Here is a 19,643-nt window from a genome sequence, read left to right on the forward strand (position 1 = left end):
GGGGGGAAAAAAGAGAGAAAAACATACAGAAAAATGGTTATGGAGGACAACAGGAGATGGCCTCCTGTCCCCAAGGCCAGTGGCCTGAAACATTGACCCCCCAGCCCCCCATAGTCCCACCGCCTTCTCGGCATTTCCTGGGCTGCCCACTGCAGAGCGCCAGAGCACAGGTACCACCAGAGTGTACGAACACCGAAAGTTTTTGCCCGCGCTGGGGAGCAAAACACAAAACAACCCGATCCCGGGTACAAGTACACAGTCGACGGGTAATCTGGGGTGGGGGGGGGGGTGCGTGTGTGCCAGGAATGGGAATGGGCGAACACTTGAGCATGTCATGCACAGGCGGACACAGAATATGAACACCAACACACACCAACGACAAGCTGTCTGAGTCCAAGCAGCCGTGCTAGGCGAGGCAGGGGGAAAGGGGGCGCACCTTCCCCAAAGACCCCAGCCCACCACCATGGCCCCAACCAACTCAATCTGGGGAACCCCGGGGCCCCTCGTCGGAAGTTCCTGGCTCACCTGAAGCCCCTGCCTTTTTCGCCGAGACCCACCCACGGGCTGGGGGCATCCTACGGTCGCTGGCTCTGGCCTTTCATGGCGCGAACGACCCTCAGTGTTCTGCGGCACCACTTTTCTCCCTAGAGGGCACATACTTCGGCCACCCGAACCCACCCAAGGCCCCCTCCCACACTCCCAGGGCAAAGTTAAGGGCCCCTTATGGGAACTTGCTAGCCGGTTCTTCCTGCCTTGGCCCGGACCCCCTCCCCCCCGCTGCCAGGCCCTGAATCCTACCGGGCAGCCCTGCCACCCCCTTATCGGGGTCCCCCAGCGGCCCTGCTCTCCATGGGCAGAGACCGCCGCTTTACCTAGAAGCAGCAGGCGGTGCGTACACATGTAACCCATCTTTTCGTCCTGGAGTTGCTTGTCGATGTGTTTGCTATGTTTCTTCTCTGCGCGCTTCTGAGCTCGCATTTCCATGGACTCCTGGCGCATCTGTCTGCGCTTCTCCGCCAGGGAAACCTTCTTGCTCTTGGGCGAGCCTTTGGGCTGGGGGCTCTCAGCTCGAATTCCAAGACAGCCTCCGAAGGCCTGGATGAGGAAGTTGCGGAGCAAGTTGCGGCGGGGTCTTCGGGGGCGGCGGCGGTTGCGACGGAACAGCCAGCGGTGGCACCCGAAGGTCCCATCGTCGGACTCGCTTCCGCTGCTGTCGCTGCTGACCGACCCTTCGTCGTCGTCGCGGCCGCGCTCAGCCCTGTCCCGCCAGGCGTACGCGCGAGTAGGCTGCGGAGTAGGCGGATCGGCAACCTGGATCTCGGGGCTGGGGGGCCTAAGGAAACGGATCTTAGGTCGGGCTCCAGAGGCTGGGGCGGCAGGAGCTGCCCGGGCGGCAGGAGCTTTGGGGATTGCCCCGGAGCTTGGGCCGGCTGGGGCGGCAGTAGCCGCCCTTGCGGCAGGAGCTGCAGGGGCTTTGGGGGCTGCCCCGGTGTTGGGAGCGGCTGGGGCAGCAGCGGCTGCCCCAGGCTCGGGCTCAGGATCGGCTGGGGCTGCTCCAGTGTTGGGAGCAGCTGGGGCAGCAGCGGCTGCCCCGGTGTCAGGATCGGCTGGGGCGGCAGCAGCAGCCCCGGTGTCAGGATCGGCTGGGGCGGCAGCGGCTGCCCGGGTGTCAGGATCGGCTGGGGCGGCAGCGGCTGCCCCGGTGTCTGGAGCGGCTGGGGCGGCAAGAGCAGCCCCGGCGGCAGCAGCTCGGTCCCCCGGTGCGGGGACTTGGGCTCCTTCAGCCGCAGCTGCGGCTGAGGCTCCTTCCATCTCGGCTGCTTCTCCCTCAACTGGGGGTCTCTCTCTGTCTGCTCGCAGCTCCCTCTTATCTGGGGCTCCGGTGATCTCGATGGGCGGGTCGTCTTCTGCGATTGGGGGGCTGTCCATGTTGACGGGAGTGTCGTCGACCCCAGTGGGGGCGCTGTCAATCTTGAACGAGGGTCTGGAGATCTCCAACGGGGGGCTGCCGCCCGCGAATTGTGGAGGAGGGATGACAGCCTCTCGGGATGGACTGCTGATGATGCTGGAGACCCAGAGGGGGGGCTCGTTCGCGGCGGGAGCGAGGAGGACCGTACCCGAGACCGAGATTGCCGCAAGCTGGCCGCCGCCACCGCTTTCTGGGATAGCTCGGGGGAGCCCAGGGGGTGGGCTGTCATCCCCAAAGGCTGCTCCATCAGACTCAAATGGCATAGTCTCTTCAGGGGGAGGGCTTCTGCCTCCTCCGATGCCAGGGCTGTCAGATCCAAGGCTTCGGGGCTCCTCGGGAGGCGCACTGAAGACCCCCGCACCTGGACCTCCTGGTGCAAGGTCTGAGACCTGCATGGGAGGCTGACTGCAGCCTCCCTGGGCAGGCTGCTGCTCAAATTCGAAGGGCATAGCTTCTTCTGGTGGTGGGCTGTAGCTTCTCCCCAGGCCTGGTATGGGATTACTGGAGGCTCTGGGCTCCATGAGCGCAGGCCTGAAAGCCTGGAGGCCTGCCTGGGCCCCAGTGATGTCTCCAGGCTGCCCCGGCGTAGGCCAGAAGCCCCCCAAACTGGACTGCTTGACCTCGAAGGGCATGGATTCCTCAGGAGGTGGGCTGTACCCTCCATGGACTCCAGCTTCTTGGACGACCTGGTCGAGGCCTTCCACATTGGGCCTGGAGACATCTGGGGGTCCACAGGCCTCTCCTTCACCCTCGATGGGGATGGGCTCGCTGGGAGGCGGTTCGGTCTCCATCTCTTCGGCTGCGCCAGGCCCAGCACCGGGGGCAGCTGCCCCTGGGGCCTCCAGTGGTTGCTCGGGCTGCTCCCCGGGTTCAAGGGGGATATCGCGTTGTCCTGGCATATTATTGCCGTCGAGGCGGTTGCGCAAGCCCATAACAGGGTGGCGGTTTTTACAATAATCTGGGAGCCCCGTAAGACGGAGCACCCAACCAAACTAGGGTCAAAAAAAAATTTTCAAAAAAATAAAAAAAAAAAAACCCGGCTAAAAAGCCCTCCAATATCAGTCTCCAACCCTCCTGAGGGCAGGAAGGTTCAAGGCCTCAAAACCCAGATGGTGTCAGAAGCAAGGGCTGCTGCTGGTGGAGCTCTGGCTCCTTGCTGGCCACTTTTTATCCCCCTTAGGCCGCCCCCGGGCCCCCCCCCCTTAGCCTGTCCTTGCCCCTCCTCTCGCTCTCACTCGTCCCTCTCTCTCTCCCTCTGTTCTAGGCCAGGCCCCGCCTGCTTGGATCTGAGGAGCGTGCCGATTCGATCCGAAAGTCGCTCGCAGTGTTGTTTCTCCGCCGCCAGGGGACGCCGGCCCCGGTGCCAAGGCGGCTCCGGGAGCCAGCACCAGGAGCCTGCCTCCCTGGACTTTGGGTAAGGGGGCTGATGAGCTCAGGCCTCGCAGGGACGTTTTGGCTCCTTCCAGTCCTCTTCCTGACTGATTCGGAGGCTTTCTCCTCTCTTCTCCCCTGGCCAGAGAGAGCCTCCTGCGTTGCGGGACACGTGACGCAAGACGTGGGCCCAGTCCGCTTGGACGCAGGAGCCGAAACCCTCCCTCCCAGGCCCGACTGACGCGAACGGGAGGGGGCAGGTGTGTGTGGGGGGGCGGCGAAGGGGGTAGGACTGCAGAAAGGCTTTATCACCCCAAGATACCCCTGAACCCCGAGGCTCCCCAGCCGCTGGCAAGCTGAGATTCTGAGCCCCAAATCCGGAATCTGATGTTTTAGGCGCATGGGATAGGGGTTCCGCTGCCGTGCGGGGATGCGACAGGTGGTCGCAAGCCCACCATGGAGAGCGCATAAGAGGCGAGGGGCTTCGGGCTGCCTAGCGGGTGTTCATGATGTTTTTAAAATGCCTCGGGATTCTGCTCACGGCTTCTGCCGCTTTTCTTTGCCATTTTATCCATGCCGGTTCCTTTCAAGCACTGAAATGTCCCCGTTTTCACATACTCTGGAGCGGGGGCTTCTGGTACCCTAGGTCGGCGCAGGCCGTGTCCCCCCGTTTTGTGAATGATGATGCACAGGAATAAAGGGGTCTTCTACATTTTATATAGATGTATTATAGAGAAATTTTAAGTGATACCCGCTGCCGCGGCACGAAAACACGGGAAGTGGGACGCACTTGGGGACCCCACAGAGTGTAGGCCTCAGAGTCTCGGGGGTCCTACGATTCTGGGGAAGGGGCATTTTGGTGGGGATTTACGGCCAGTTTAGAATAGCCTCTGAGATTAAATAGCCCTGAGCGCGCTGAACCCAGATAAACACCGCGCCATGCCGGCGGCCGCGGCTGCAGTGAACAGCTCTTGCCGTGGTCGCCCGCTGCAGGGTGGGCCAGTCGCTCCCTCTCCCTCCACTCCAGACCCCTTTCAACCCTCTCCTCTCAATAGGGGTCTCCCGGGAATAGTGGATTTACTCCCCCAGTGTTCGAGCCAGCCAGGGCGGCACGAAGCCCGGCCACAAACCCAGTAGTCCGCCGCGCTGCGCTGTTTGCCGAAACGCGCGGTGGGCTCAGGTTTGGTGGGCACAAATACCCACACCGTCAGGGTGGGCTCCCGCGGGCACACACGCTCCCCGGAGTCTGGGGTCTGCTGAGAGATTTGATAAGCCGCGAAGGAAAAAATATTGCCGCTCCCAGATCGCCGTAAAACCCGGTACCCGGGTCTGTCTCAACATCGGGCGGTAGGCACCTGTGAGCTACCTTTACTTGCACACAGCTGGGCAGGGTACAGATGTCCCCCTAAGGAGGTAGTTTACTGGTTGGGCGACCCCGGGGGAGAAGATGGCCGAGTAAACGCTATACCCTGCGGGTTGCGGCAAGCAGGGTGCACTGCCTGGATCGTTTTATCTATGAGCCACCGGCAGGCTAGCAACGCGGGGGTACAATCTCATTCACTCTAATGCATCCCTTTTAGATCGATGAGACCACAGCCAGAGTACGCCATTGTCCCGCATCCACCGTCCACATGGCCGTGCCGCGCGGAGGAAAGCTGACAAAGTGCCATCCTGGGTAATGTCTGAACGACCCCCGACCCAAGATCTATCACTTCAGCTACATGGGCCCACATACCTTCAAATGCCAACACTGAACTTTGGCTTAAACTTTAGCCAACTATCCCCATACCCAATGGTTCAACAAGCTGCACGTCCATTCATGGGTCAAGTGGGTCACAACAATCAACCCACTGACCTTCGACCCCTGCACTAGGTCAGTCATTGGGCTGGGGTCACGCCAATCAAGACCATCTGGCAAATGAGCAGGGGGCATTGGACCGGAAACCGGATACTAGTGGGAGGTTCAGTAGGGGGCGCCGCGTTAGAACTACCGAAGAGATTGTGCTGCTGGAGTAGAAGGAAGGCGGTGGGCGGGAGTATGGCGACTAGGCCTGGAACACCACGAGGCCAGTAGGCGCCATGGGGGTCACTCTTCCCGTTGCCATACACCACAAAGACTGAAAGGGAGTTCGGAGACTCTTAGGGGCGAGGCAAGTAGAAGCGTTCAAGGGCTTGGAGGTAGGGGGCCAGCGTCCCAAGGAGAGGGCTAATTGCCGCAATGCCAAAACAACTTCAGAGGGATAAAGAATTGAGGCCCCAGAGATGCCGAGTCCTACTGAAGAGGAAGGTCAGTAGATGGTGGAAATAGGAGCTCTAGGGAGGCTGTGATTGGGGGCTGGGGGAAATCTCATAGGAAACATTCGGTGTCTCCAGACAGAGTCCAGCCTACTTTACATAGACTTGTTCCCTAAGCATTTTTTTTTTTAATCAAGGAATAGGTACGAGATCTCTCTCTTGCCCATTTTTTAAAAACACCTTCGTGGGTCTCTGGGATCCAACTGTTCAATTTTCTTCTTAAGATATTGTTTTGGGGCCGGGTGGTGGCGCACCTGGTTGAGCGCACATGTTACAGTGCACAAGGACCCGGGTTCGAGCCCCTGGTCCCCACCTGCAGGGGGAAAGCTTCACGAGTGGTGAAGCAGGGCTGCAGGTGTCTCTCTGTCTCTCTCCCTGTCTCCTCCTTCCTCTCAATCTCAATTTCTGGCTGTCCCTATCCAATAAATAAATATTTAAAAAAAAAAAAAAAAGATTGTTTTTTTTTTTTTTTTTTTTTTACCAGGAAAGCACATGAATTGAGGGATTAGGTGATATTCTAAAGGGCAAAATAGTGTAAAAATGTTATTAAAGGCTTCCAATTTGGGGATATTGAAAGTCTATATGGAGAAAAATGGGTCATCAAATGGACTGCTGAATGGCTATGGAATATGCCGCATACCTTGAACAAAGAGCCAGTGGTGGGACACAAGGAACATGGTTGGGTAAAAAGAGGAGGCCACCATGCTGGGTTTTGGGGAAGCAGAAAGAGAAATCAGAAAATTATTGGATAGGATTGTCTCCAAGGATGCCTTGGGGGGGGGGGGGGGAATGGATAATTCTGAGGTTTTTTAGCAGGAAATGGAAATGATTTTTTTTTTTTTTTTTTTGTCATGCAAGTGAGGTCTTCAACCTGTTTTAAGGAAAGGTTAAAGAGGATGTCCAGATGAAGAGAACAGGCTGTGGGGTGGTTCTGACTGAAGGAAAGAAGAAACACAGACAGTGAAGGAAGCCTGAAGAAGGGACTGGAAAAGGATCCCAAAGGGTCCTTTAATAACTTATGTGTTTGAGGGTCAGTAAAGGTGAAGGAGCCAGTCTGGCACCTAGAAGTTGTTGGGGGGGAGGGGTGAAGCTAAGTGGGTCTCAGAAATGGCAGAGGTAGAGAAAGATGAGTAGGAAAGTTAAAGAATTTTTTTTTTAAGTATTTATTAGTGAGAGGGGCAGAGAAAGAATCAGCATTCACTCTGGCACATATGATGTGCACTTGGGACATTTAAGTTTGTGAATCTATTGCTTTAGGCACTGTGTTGCCTCCTGGGTAACTTGGTGAATATATATAGGATTTATTTATTTTGGATAGAGATAGAAATTGAGAGGGAAAGTAAATACAGATAGACTAGCATTTACAGTGTTTCAACCCTGCCAAGTGGGGGGCACAGGAGCTTGAACCTTAGTCCATGTACACTCTAATGTGTGAATTCAAACAGGTGCACCACCACCTAGCCCCTGGGTGAAGAATTTTAAAAAATAGATATTTATTTATTTTAAATTTTTAAAAATTTATTCCCTTTTGTTGCCCTTGTTACTGTGTTGTCGTTGTTGGATAGGACAGAGAGAAATGGAGAGAGGAGGGGAAGACAGAGAAGGGGAAGAGAAAGATTGACACCTGCAGACCTGCTTCACAGCTTGTGAAGTGACTCCCCTGCATGTGGGGAGCCAGGGGCTCAAACCAAGGATCCTTACCCCAGTCCTTGCACTTTGCACCACCCGTGCTTAATGGGTGAAGATTTTTTTTTTTTTTGTTCCTCCAGGGTTATTGCTGGGCTCGGTGCCTGCACCATGAATCCACCGCTCCTGGAGGCCATTTTTTCCCCTTTTTGTTGCCCTAGTTGTTGCAGCCTCGTTGCGGTTATTATTGCCATTGTTGACGTTGCTTTGTTGTTGGATAGGACAGAGAGAAATGGAGAGAGGAGGGGAAGACAGAGAGGTGGAGAGAAAGACAGACACACCTGCAGACCTGCTTCACCGCCTGTGAAGTGACTCCCCTGCAGGTGGGGATCCGGGGCTCCAACCGGGATCCTTACGCCGGTCCCTGCGCTTTGCGCCACGTGCACTTAACCCACTGCGCCACCGCCCGACCCCCATGGGTGAAGATTTTTATAGCTCATTGTGGAGGAGGGTGTCTCAAGGTTAGAGTGGTAAAAATTCTACATCTGAAGTGATAATCTTGTTAGGATACAAAGTAACTGGGTCAGATATAACCCTTGTTGGAAGAATTATATTTGGTGATAGACTCTGGAATATCTGGAGAACTAAAAAGGGGGGAAAGGGGAAAAGGGAGTCTAGTGGGGGTGGGGGGTGTTTTTTCTTAGAGGAAACAACACAAGTATTAACAGCATATGTAACTCAGGTTTTCTAGCCTTTGTGCTACTAATATTTGGGGCCAGGTAATTCTGTTACCACAGTTTTGTGCACCATTTGATATTTAGCAGCATCCCTAGCCTGTACCCACTAGATGCCAGTAGCATCCCCTTAGTTGTATCAAACCGAAAACTGTCTCTGAATTTTACGTCTCTGAATTTTGCCAAATGTCTTTTGTCGGACAAACTGCATTTGCAAATTTCTGCTATAAGCTAAGACAGACCCTTAGTCTTTCATAGAATTACCTTAATTTCAAGTTGATTTAGGACTAGGAAGAAGAAAAAGCCAGTGTTTTATTCTAATATTCCTCTTTTTGTCCACACGTTTTTCTATAGTTACTACTGTCTGGAAACCCCAAATCACTTGGGTGAGTGGGGTTCAGAGCTGAAACTCCACTGCATATCAGCAGTGAAAATGGAAAGACTTCTGAAGTATGAGGCTCAAACTACCCCAAAGACATTTGGGTGACCTGCAAACCAGGTATGGAGGCTGGGAGGTATGGGGTAGGGGTGGTTTAAGGGAAGGTGATCAACTGGTGAGTTGAAAGGGGGCACCCTAACTGCTAGGGTGGTCCAGGAAATCTACTCAAGGCTTGCTGTTGCTATCTTGCTAACTCAGTCTGGAAACACGGCCTCAGTTTAGATGAAAGTAACCAGTGATGGTAGTGGGACATCCTAGTTCTGTCTTCACACCACCAGGGACAGTGTTTAGGATCTGCCAATATAATTGTGAAGTATTTTTCCGCATAGCTTTTCAATGTGAGATGTATTTCTATCAGAGTAAGGGGTAAATATTTGATTGTAATAAACAGGGGCTAGTATGGAAAATTCGCTTTTGGGCTCATGCAGCTCAGGAAGAGATGGTAAGAGAGACTAGTTAGGTGACCCCATGAGTGAAGGCCTGAACTAGAGGACAGGGGGCATATACTATTCCATCCTGGAATGAGTCAGTGTGGAGTGACTTTTCAACAGGGAGAAAAGGATCTGGTGTCAGAAGTCCAGTTGAAGGTTATTTTGAACATTGTGTATGTTCAGCCATTTGAAATGAGCATGTTTTCTACATTTGATCAATTAAGAAGAGAATGAAGCCAGGCAGTGGTGCACTTGCTTAAGTGCGCACACTAGTGTGCAAGGACCCGAGCTCAAGCCCCTGGTCCCCACCTGCCTGGAAAAAGCTTCACAAGTGTTGAAGTAGAGCTGCAGGTGTCTCTGTCTCTCTCCCTATCTCTCCCTCCCCTCCCAATTTCTCTGTCTCTATCCAGTGATAAATAAAATTAAGAGAGAGAGAGAGAATGGGAATTGCTATTCATCATGCTTCAGTTAAACTCTGCATTTCTGTGAAAAGCCAGCCTGTTCAAACCAAATGGTCCTGGTATCACATGTAGCAAATCAACTTTTGGTAAATAAGTAACCCCAAATGGGGAAAAAAAAAGTGTTTCTTACTATTGGCTATGAATAGCACTGTCACCACCTGCAGGGATGTGCCCCCTTCCCTGGTGGGCCCAGGATATGTCCTGGGCTTGTCAAACTCAGTTTTTTTATTTTAAAAAATATTTATTTATTAATGAAAAAAGAGGAGGGGGGGGGAACCATACGTCACTGCTACATGTGTTGTACTCAGAACCTCATGCTTGAGTCAGATTCTTTATCGTCTGCACCACCTTCCAGACCACCCAAACTCAGTTTTCCCATTACTGCCTCCAGGTCAGCAGCCATTTTAATCAACAAATGTTTGTTACTATACTTACACTTGGGAATTCCTACTTATTGCCCCAACCAAGACACATCCAAGTTTTAATTAGTTATCTGTCAAATTTACCTTGTTCATACCTGTATTCAAAGAAGTGAAAGCAGATTAGAAGGCAATCCCTGAAGGGGAGGGGTGGGAGGTGAGAAGAAAAGAAGCAGATACCAAGAAAAACAATCTGGTTTTGACCTTGGTGATTCCTACTAGCCTGTGGCTCGGGGTTGAAGTAGGCGTAGGGTACTTGCCTTCTCTACGGTCTACTCCTATGACTAGTGTCAGTGGACTGCTTTTAAGTGAGGAGACTTCACCAGTTGTGAGGAAAAAGGCAAAAGCAGGAAGAAAGCAAAAGCGAAGAAAATTCAGGCAACAGTTAAGTTTTTGAGCCACCTAGTGACAAATGTTTTTTAAGTGCTGACGGAGTGGCCAGAAGATTTTGAAGCTGTTCATTTAATTACTGTTCAATCACTGGCTTGCTAGTCCCATCATTTTGCTTTTTTAGCATCTTTTCTGCCAGCCTTGACCAGTGGAGGCAGCAGAAACTTACTACTGTCTGCAGAGGGTCTGCATGACCAGGCAGTTTCAGGCAAATGCCAGGGAACATGACTCAAATGCAAGATTTAGGAACAGGACTTGGGGCCCGGTAGTGGCATAGCTGATAAGAGCACACACATTACAATGAACAGGGACCCAGATTCAAGTCTCTGGTCCTTACTTGCAGTGGGAAGCTTCTAGAACTATGAAGCTGTGCTACATGTGTCCCTCTCTAATCCTTTTAGTCTCCCCCTTTCAATTTCTCTGTCTCTTTACAAAATAAATAGGAACAGAACTCATCTGAGACTGTGGAAACCCTACTTACAAAAACAACTGATCTGAGGGAGATAAGCATAATGGTTATGCAAAAAAAAAAAAAAAAAGATTTTTATGCCTGAGGCAGATATGGTCTCAGGCTCAATCTTTTGCACCACAAGTCAGAGCTGAGCAGTGCTCAGGTAAAAAAAAAAAAAAAAAAAAAAGTGTGTGTGTGTGTATAGATAAATAGCTGATCTGCTCAAGTTCAAATGCCTCATTTTAGAGATGCAGAAGTCAGGACCCCCACCATTAACTCAGATTCCTTCATTCAGCTTACTAGCTGTCCTCAGTTAACCTTATCTTATAGGGTCTACCTCACACTATTTGCGTCTGACACACCACTACTACTACCGCTATTCTTTTGGGGTACTTTCTTAGGGTATCCACTGTCTCTGTCTATCCCACCTAGGTTTCTTTCTTCAGGCTCCTGATGAGGCAGAAAATTTCAGGGGGAAATGTGTTCATTCTAAAAAGTATAGAAGCTTGTGTGGGCTAAAAGGTCAGAAGTAGGGGGCTGGGGTGATGATAGGGAACCCCGGAGATAAATTTGACTCTGTAAAATATTGGTAATTCATGGTAGAAATTCTAGGTACCCCAGGGGCTATGGACAACATAATTTGAATTTAAGGGTGATGGTGTATTTCACCTTCGTGCACAACCTCAATTACCCAGATTACATTTTCCTAATGACATATAATTGAGACAGCAACATAAGCCAGGGCACTCAAAAGCCAGTTTTTGCTTGGGGGAGAAGAGAAATGTGTCTTCTCAGCAGGCTGGAGGCCCTCGTGCCCCTCAAGATGGAAGGTAGGGGCCTCTCCCAAGATTTAGGATTTGATCTATAAAAGCAGGATTTCCTGGATTTTAAATCTTTCCTCTTGGTTGAAGCAGGTGGGGCACACAGATGCAAACTTTAGTGATCCTACAAATTTATCTTTCTTTTTTTAAATATTTATTTCCTTTTTGTTGCCCTTTTTAAAAAATTGTTGTAGTTACTGCTGTTCATGTCATCGTTGTTGGATAGTATAGAGAGAAATGGAGAGAGGAGAGGAAGACAGAGAAGGGGAGAGAAAAATAGACACCTGCAGACCTGCTTCACTGCCTGTGAAGCGATTCCCCTGCAGGTGGGGAGCCAGGGGCTCAAACCGGGATCCTCACGCCAGTCCTTGCGCTTTGCACCACGTGCGCTTAACCCACTGCGTTACCGCCCAACTCCCTTTATATTTCTTTTTTATTCTTTCTTTTATTTTATTTATTATTGGATAGAGACAAATTGAGAGGGGAAGGGTGAGACAGAGAAGGAAAGAGATCGGTGGGGGCAGACAGCATAGTGGTTATGCAAAGAGACTCAAGCCTGAGGGTCCAAAGTCTCAGGTTCAATCCCTCACACCACCATAAGCCAGAGCTAAGCAGTGTTCCTGGGAAAAAGAAAAAATTAAAAAAAAAAAAAAAAGCAAGAGAGAAGAAACAAAGAGAAAAAGAAACCTTCATCACTCATGAAGCTTTCCCCCTGCAGGTGGGGACCAGGGGCTTGAACTTGTGTTCTAGTGCATTGTGTGTGTGCTTAATCAGGTGCCCCCATGGCCTTGTCCCCAAAATTTACATTTCTAACCAGGTCTTTGAGAAAGACTTCTCAGGAAAGCAAAATTCAAGGCAGCCAATCTCATATCTCTGTTAATGGCCCTCCACTTCCATGTTTTACTATTAAAATGCTTTTGTGCATGCTAAAGTGATATTTGCCCCCCCCCCCAGCTCCCAACTTCCATATATTATTCTAACCTCTTTCTGCTTTTTATTTGTTTGTTTGTTTGTTTGTTTGTTTTCTACCAGAGCATTGCTCAGTCCTGGTTTATAGTGGTTTGGGGATTGAACCTGGGACTTTGGGACCTCAGATATGAGAGCCTCTTGCATAACCACTATGCTATCTTCCCCAACTCTTTGGTTACCAGATAGAGATTTCTACAGTCTCCTCTAAACCTGTTCCTCTCTGAATCACTTTATATCTTCAGGTGTGTGTGTGTATTTGGTTTATTAATTAATTATTTAATCAAATAGCTTCATTTTTAAAAATCAAATAGCTTTTTTTTTTTTGGCCTCCAGGCTTATTGCTGGGGCTTGGTGCCTCTGCTCCTGGAGGCCATTTTTTCCCATTTTTTGTTGCCTTTGTTGTTGCACTTGTTCTTTTTGTTGTTGTTGTTGGATAGGACAGAGAGAAATAGAGGAGGGGAAGACAGAGAGGGGGAGAGAAAGATAGACACACCTGAAGACTTGGTTCACTACTTATGAAGCAACCCCCCTGCAAGTGGGGAGCCAGGGGGCCTGAACTGGGATCCTTACACCGGTCCTTAGGCTTTGTGCCATGTGCACTTAACCTACTGCTACTACCCTGCCCCCTGGTTAATTAATTTATGTATGTGATTTATTTGCTTTTAATTTTTAAAATTTATTTTTTATTCTCTCCCTTTTTTTAAAAAAGATATTTTATCAACAAGGGCAACAAAATGGGAAAAATAGCCTCCAGGAGTAGTGGATTTATCATGCTGGCACGGAGCACAAGCAATAACCCTGGAGGCAAAAAATAAAATAAAAATTTTTTAAAAGATACTTTATTTTGTTTTAATGAGGGATACAGAAATACCAGAGCACTGCTCAGCTCTAGCATATGCTGAGACTGGGGATTGAACCTGGGACCTCAGAGCCTTAGGCATAAAATCTTTTCCATAACCATTATGTTGTCTCCCCAGTTCTGTTTTATTATTATTATTATTATTGGGATTTAATAGTGGGTCATGGGATTTTAAGACTACAGTGCATAATTATTTCTTTAGAGACAGAAAAGTTGAAAGGGGAGGGGGAGATAGAGAGATACACTTGCAGTCTTACAGTACTGTTTCACAGATTGTGAAGCTCCCCACACCCTGTGGGTGGGTACTGGGGACTTGAACCCGGGTCCTTGTGCACTATAACGTGTGCTTGGATTTCTCTTACAGTTATAAAATGTCTGTGACTCCCAACTCCAAATCATACCTTCTGTTCCTTCCCAGTTTATTTCCCTACATCTTCTAGGCTTTTTTTCCATGATTCCCAAAATGTCTTTTTCCTTTTGTCTCACTCAGCTCTTAACCCATATTAGAGTCCTGCCCATACAGACTGATCTTACGTCTAAAATAAGCCCATACAATAAAAAACAGGCTGCATCCCCAATTCCCCAAGTGCAGGCTGATAGCTGTCAACAGGTGACAGTGACCCTACACTACTAACTCTTGTCCTTGGGAGAACTAAGTCACCAGGTTGTTGACTCTGGTTTATCTGCCATGGGAATTAATTAGACACTAAACCAGCATAGGCTTTGGCATGAGTGGGAGGGGGATGAGGCGCAAGATTTTTAAAAAAGCAAAGCAAATGTGGCACAATGGCTAAAGCACTAGACTCTCAAGCATCAGGTCCTGAGTTCAATCCCCAGCAGCACATGTACCAGATTGATGTCTGGTTTTTCTCTCTCTCCTATCTTTATCATTAATAAATAAAATCTTTTTTTATAAAAGCAAAGTAAACATTGATAAAACTCACCTTATAGCCTTGTGATGAATGACGAAAAGCAAAAGACCCAAAATGAAGCCGCACTGTAAAGTCACTTAGTTTGACAGAAAACAGTTTTTCTTATACATTTGCTTTATTTATCCCATGCATTTCCAACAGAGGCAAAATTGGTTTGCTGGGGGTATAGACTAATCCTTGCTGTTAACAAAGTCTTACAGTATATAACCAGATAGACAGTCTATCTTTATATCTGTTTGATTAAAATTTCATGGAAGAGGAGCAATTAAGAAAAAGTTGTCTGAAAAAGCTCCTGGGAGGGAGTGATAATGGAAAAGAAAAAAGAAAGAAAAAGAAAAAAAGCTGAGAAAATGTTTTATTCTAACTGCAACCTGAGTCATATTTTTCAGCACACTTAAAAGTGTTACTAAATAATAAACTCAGCATTTGGGGTCACTTAACAAGCACTATGTGTGTGTGGTGGGGAGGGGGGGTCTGTTCTCCCCCAAAGTAGTCAACCCCTCCAGCCACACTAAAGCTTGTTTTCCTAACATCAGGAGCAGAGAGCAGGTAGGGAAACAAATACATATATACCAACATTAAAAATCTGATTCATCAACAAGGGCAACAAAAGGGAAAATAAATAAATAAATATTTAAAAAATCTGATTTGGGATGGCCTGTTTGCTTTAAGCTTAGTGACTAGGCACAGTGGAGTTGTGCATTCTCTGACTTGCCTCTTCAAACCAGTTTTGCCACTAATTTAGAAACATTTGACAAAATCAAAATTAGAGCAGCACAAAACATTTCTTCACAACTGGTGTTTTAATTTGATCAACCTTTGATTAGCCCCATTAACAGGAAAATCACTGATTGATGATAGAGGGGAAATAGGGCAGCTCCAGGCTTCTGAAAGGGAACATCTGATTCAACACCATTTTCTAAGGAAAGAAACTGAGGCAGAGGGGGGTGCTGAAGTGAGCTTAGGCTGCTGGGTTAGGCTGGCACCTTTTTGTTTTTTTGTCTCTAAGGCATCAAGATTTAGGAAACCCCACAGAGCAGGACCAAGAATTCCACCCTCTTTCAGGAACATGAGGATTAAAGAGGTAATTTGAGTCTCTTCCCCTTTGCCGAGCAGTTCTAAGAGAAGGGCAGTAGTCAAAACTAGCATATGATATCATTAGCCTGGGGAAGCTTAATTTTAGGGATTTGTTTGTGATAAGTCACCTTTCTTTTAAGAAACATGCTCCCTCAACACCATGGTTTCTGCTCAGTTTCCTCTCAGTAGCTTTCTTCTGCATGAGAAACAATGATAATGCAGATAAACTAAGTGATATGCAATTGAAAAAAATCTCATTCTTACCAACAGCTTTCTTCATTAGCCTATCACAGCTGCTAAAATGAGGGTTAAAGAGTAAAGGACTGTCAACAGGGTAGGATGTCATTAAGGACACAAAATAAATTCCAAACTTTAGGTTTCCTAATTCTTAATTCATATAAATATAGTTTAAAAGTTTTGTTTGTCAAATGTTACACTAGGCTGTTGTCATCACATAATATTTGAATGACTCAAACAGTTGTTATAAAAGTGCCTCAATCTAAGAAAAGTGCTGATTTCCATTAAGCAAATGATCAATATAAAAGGAAAAACCCTAAACACTGCACATACCAACTCTTTTTTAACTCTTTATTGTCCTCCCTCTCTTCTCTTCCCAGTTGAAATATTGTCAGCTAATTGATACACTTAACTCTGTAGCTGTGTAGTCAACTATATAATATCTACTTTTGGGGTGATACTTTCCTCACTGCCAAACCCCACCTAAGTTGAAAAGGCGAGTGAACCCATTCAAATGCTAACTTGAGTTTCACAAAGGGCCAGTTGGAGTTCTAGGGAATTGGGAATGTTTGGAGAAGTTGCTGGTGGAAACACCTCTGAGGGGGGAAGAAATAGCTCTAGGCTCTCTGGTTTAAGAAAGGAGTTTTGTTAAAACACCCTTTCAAGGGTGTCCTGAGCACGTCCTCAGGTCCTGGGGGGTGGGTACCTTCTTCAGTTGCTAAAATTGCCTAATGGCCTCCACACTGGAACCAGGTGGGTGAAGGGAAACAAGTGGGGGAGGGAGGCTCAGTGGAAGAAGGTGTGGGGTGGTGTGAACAGGCTTTTGCAATCAGAGGTGGTTTATGGCAGTGCCTTGAAGCTGGCAAAATGTGTGTGTGTGCTCCTAAGTGTGTCCCCCCCAAACCTTCTTATATTCAGACTTCTGTTTTAAAAACATTACCAAGGCTGGAGTGAGAGGTAGGCTAGACAGCAAGGCAACATGCTAATTTCTCTAATGAGGATTTCTCAAAGCCAACCAAAAATCAAAAGTTAACCAAGTCATAGTTGCTTCTGTGTACTTACTAGAGACTTTTTATACTAGGTTAATTCAACTACTAAGACCTTACTAAAGAAAACACAGAAAACTTAGTATCACAGAAAGGAACACACAGTCACTGTTTACATTAGAAAGAAATTTCAACTTTGGGGGAGCGCCATCCTATTTATGCAGATTCACTTTCCTGTCCCAGGTAAGCCCGGACCACCATCATTAACAGTCATTAACACTGCCAAAGAAACCCTAGTTCACAAATTGCCTTCCTGGTATTTACTAGTGAAGATTAGAAAGGCATCCAAGAATTCAACATAACTTCATTTTAGGGGATTGCTCTGACTTTTCAAGTGGGTTCCTTCTAGTCCCCAATCCTTTTTTAGGAAACAAAAACCCGACCCCTCTTTCTTTTTCACCTTCAAACACTTGACTTTCCCCTTCCTAAAACCATTCTCATCGAAAGAGCTCAAGCCCGTGCAAAACAGAAAAAAACAAAGTACAAGAGACTCGCACCTAGAAATGATTAATATCTAAAACGGGTGGGGCTTTATAAATACATTTCACTTAATTAGTTCTCTTCTCTCCCTCCTCCCCCTCACCAGGAATGGCGAGAAAGGCACACTTTTTATGCACATCGACGATGCATCCTGGAATTACGCATGCAATTAGTGATGGGACATGGACCGTTTCAACTCCAGGTTACACATTCCAAACTTAACTCCACCTGAGCTAAAAATGGCTGGTGCGCACCACCTCCCTGCCCCGAGGCTGCTGAAGCCGCCAGCCCCTGCACCCCCCCCCCCCACCTCTCCAGCGTTGAGCCCAAGGACTTGCATCTGATCAACAACTTTTCCCAACTTCCGCGGGTGTTACGCTCTTTCCCGACCGACGCGTTGTAGGGTACCCTGATTAAAGACGCAATCCCCCCCATCCGTGTTCTATGTTACCTTTCTGCTCGCGACCACCTTTTAGTACTTCCCTTCCACCCCCCGGCGCCGCGCGCAAAGAATCGGAAAACTCTCCCAAGCAGCACCCAGTTTCATTGCCAGACTAGCTGTGCCAAAATGTTGGTGATTTCCCGATGCGACCAACCTAGGAAGTCCGTAGTAGTGCCACCCACCTCGGCTCCCGTACCTCTTGCACCTACCCTCCAAGTACGGCGGAGGTGCTCGCCTTCCGGGAAAGGTCGGCTATGGGGCGCGCAGGCAGGTGCGCAAGGTCTTTGCTGCGGTCTCCCACCCTTAGAGTGCCTGGAGGCGGGTGGTGGCGGCCAAGGCTGGCGCACAGCCGCGAGGGGCTCCGGCGCTGAGGTCCCGGGGCACCCAACTGGCCGCAATCCGGGACCTGGGCCCCGGGCCCTAAGTGTCCTGCGAGCGCGCGTGCGCCTTTCCCGGGAGCCAGTAGTCTCCGGAGTTCACGCCCAATCCCAGTTTGATTACTTTTCTCACATTGCTCCAGTGTCGTCGCGGTTACTCTAGTTTGAGTAAAGTTGGCGCGCGCACCTCTGAACCACGTTTCGGGCGCTCGCCGAGGCTGTTTAAGATAAGCCTCTCTAGGAAGGAAAAAAATGCGTAAACCAAGTAACTTACCGGTGGCTTTTTGGGTGTGATGCTCGGAACCTGGAGCGCGCCCGGAATTCAGTCGTGCATCCTGGACACCAGCTCGGGAGACAAGTTGTCTCCAGCGAGGCACAAGAAGCGCCTCACCGTCCAACAAGCTTTTGGCCACCTGGGTATCCCTGGTACCTTGGGAAGACTTGGGGAGCCCTTCCCGCCTTTCCCTAGCCGCCCCCGCCGCCCCGGGAAGGCGAGCAGAGTCCCTTTTCTTCCCACCATCCTTCTAACCGCCTTTCCCCCTTTCCCTCCCGCAGATCCCGCACCTCCATCCACCCCAGGCACCCCAGTTTAGCGACTGACAACTAACCTGGTCCAAAGAAAACAAGGAGAACCTGGAATCCGTCGTCAGCCATTAGTGACGACGGATGGGGATGGGTCCCCTTTTGGGTGGAGGGGACTCCGGGGATGGGTCGCGGCGGGTGGGCTTCTTGGGCTTGCAGCCGCGCTGCTTCTTCTTCTCCTCTCTCTTAGGCTCTGCGGACTCTTCGGGGTCCCGCGGATCCTTGTCTTCTGGCTTGGGCTCCTCCCCCTCAGTGGGGCTCTGGGGCTCCCGAGTGTTAGGCTGCGCGCGATTCGGGGAGGCGTCGGGGCTTCTCAGTCTCAGAGCGTTGAGACGCTCAGTGAGAGACTGGCCAAAGGAGGGGCCCTTGGGGATTATGGGCAGAGGGGGACCGCGCTCGTCCTCGGGCTCGGTCTCGGGCTCAGTGGTGGGGGCGGTCTCGGTCTCGGTCTGGGATTCTATGTCAGATTCGGTCTCGCTCTCTGTCTCGGACTCGTAGTCAGACTCTTCCTGGAAGCACTCGGGGAGGGCGGGCTCGGGCTCGGGCTCGGGCTCGGCCTCCTCGTGCTCGTGCTCGAGCTCGCTGTCAGATTCGGGGGGCTGGGGGACTACCTGGGCGCTGGAGCGGTGGTGGGCGTTAAGGAAGCTCCGGCGCTGCTGAGCCGCGCGCTGCTGGGCGCGGGCGGTGGAGGTGGCAAGGGCGCGGAGGAGCGCGATGGAGCAGGAGAGCCAGAGGAGCGCGGTGGCAGCCCGGCGGCCAATAGGTGGGCACAGATCGTTGTAGTTGTGGCGAGCTCGGCGCCACTGCTGAGCTCGAGACCTACGATCCATCCTCTGGGGCACTCACCGGAAAGCCAACGCGCCCTCTGACTCTGCAGAGAGCGGCTCCGATGCGCATCGGCTGCTGGAGCCGATGAAGGTGCACCTTCCGAGGTAAGAACCTCAACTTTCTAAAGCTCCGCGTCTTTGCCTACCTCTCCGCAAAAAGGAGTGGGAGAAGGGAAGGAAAAAGTCAATCTCCTCCGGGGCTCCTCTCTCTTAAGTCTTAGACTCCGCAGTCTAAGACTTGGAGAGGCGCCTCCGCCGGTCCTCTCGCCTGGGAGAGGAATGAGGAGACTGAGGAGAGGAGAGATGGGTTGAGAGGTTCTGCAAAGTTGCGCGCCCGGACTTCTGCCGGGCATGTGCAGTAAGGAGGTGCCCCCCCTCCCCCGGAGCTGCGCGGTGGCGCCGAGCGGG

At 50.0% G+C, this 19,643-nt stretch overlaps 2 protein-coding genes and 1 long non-coding RNA gene across 12 annotated transcripts in view; 1 reads left to right on the forward strand and 2 right to left on the reverse strand.

Moving 5' to 3' along the window:
- The window catches only part of GNAS (GNAS complex locus), a 65,455-nt gene extending 46,887 nt beyond the window's left edge, over positions 1 to 18,568 (reverse strand). For 4 of the 8 annotated variants that reach the window (XM_060183112.1, XM_060183060.1, XM_060183007.1 and 1 more), the window contains exon 1: positions 18,435 to 18,568. In XM_060183112.1, the coding sequence (XP_060039095.1) occupies positions 18,435 to 18,480 (46 nt within the window). In that variant the 5' untranslated portion in view covers positions 18,481 to 18,568. Of the gene's footprint in view, positions 1 to 872; positions 2,917 to 18,434 lie in introns of those variants that run through there. The other 4 variants (XM_060182680.1, XM_060182644.1, XM_060182600.1 and 1 more) reach the window with 1 other exon arrangement.
- The window catches only part of LOC103115370 (neuroendocrine secretory protein 55-like), a 59,760-nt gene extending 40,263 nt beyond the window's left edge, over positions 1 to 19,497 (reverse strand). For 2 of the 3 annotated variants that reach the window (XM_060183294.1, XM_060183350.1), the window contains exon 1: positions 18,435 to 19,496. In XM_060183294.1, coding sequence (XP_060039277.1) covers positions 18,480 to 19,238 — 759 coding nt within the window. In that variant the 5' untranslated portion in view covers positions 19,239 to 19,496 and the 3' untranslated portion in view covers positions 18,435 to 18,479. Of the gene's footprint in view, positions 1 to 18,434 lie in introns of all 3 variants that reach the window. The other variant, XM_060183394.1, reaches the window with a different exon arrangement.
- Positions 8,230 to 17,441, forward strand: LOC132535894 (uncharacterized). Its single transcript, XR_009547625.1, has 2 exons — positions 8,230 to 8,494; positions 17,114 to 17,441. It is a non-coding gene; the product is annotated as an uncharacterized LOC132535894 (long non-coding RNA).
- Positions 19,498 to 19,643: the final 146 nt, after the last annotated feature.

The sequence above is a fragment of the Erinaceus europaeus genome, chromosome 1 (assembly GCF_950295315.1).
Source record: "Erinaceus europaeus chromosome 1, mEriEur2.1, whole genome shotgun sequence".
In the NCBI taxonomy this organism is placed as follows: domain Eukaryota; kingdom Metazoa; phylum Chordata; class Mammalia; order Eulipotyphla; family Erinaceidae; genus Erinaceus; species Erinaceus europaeus.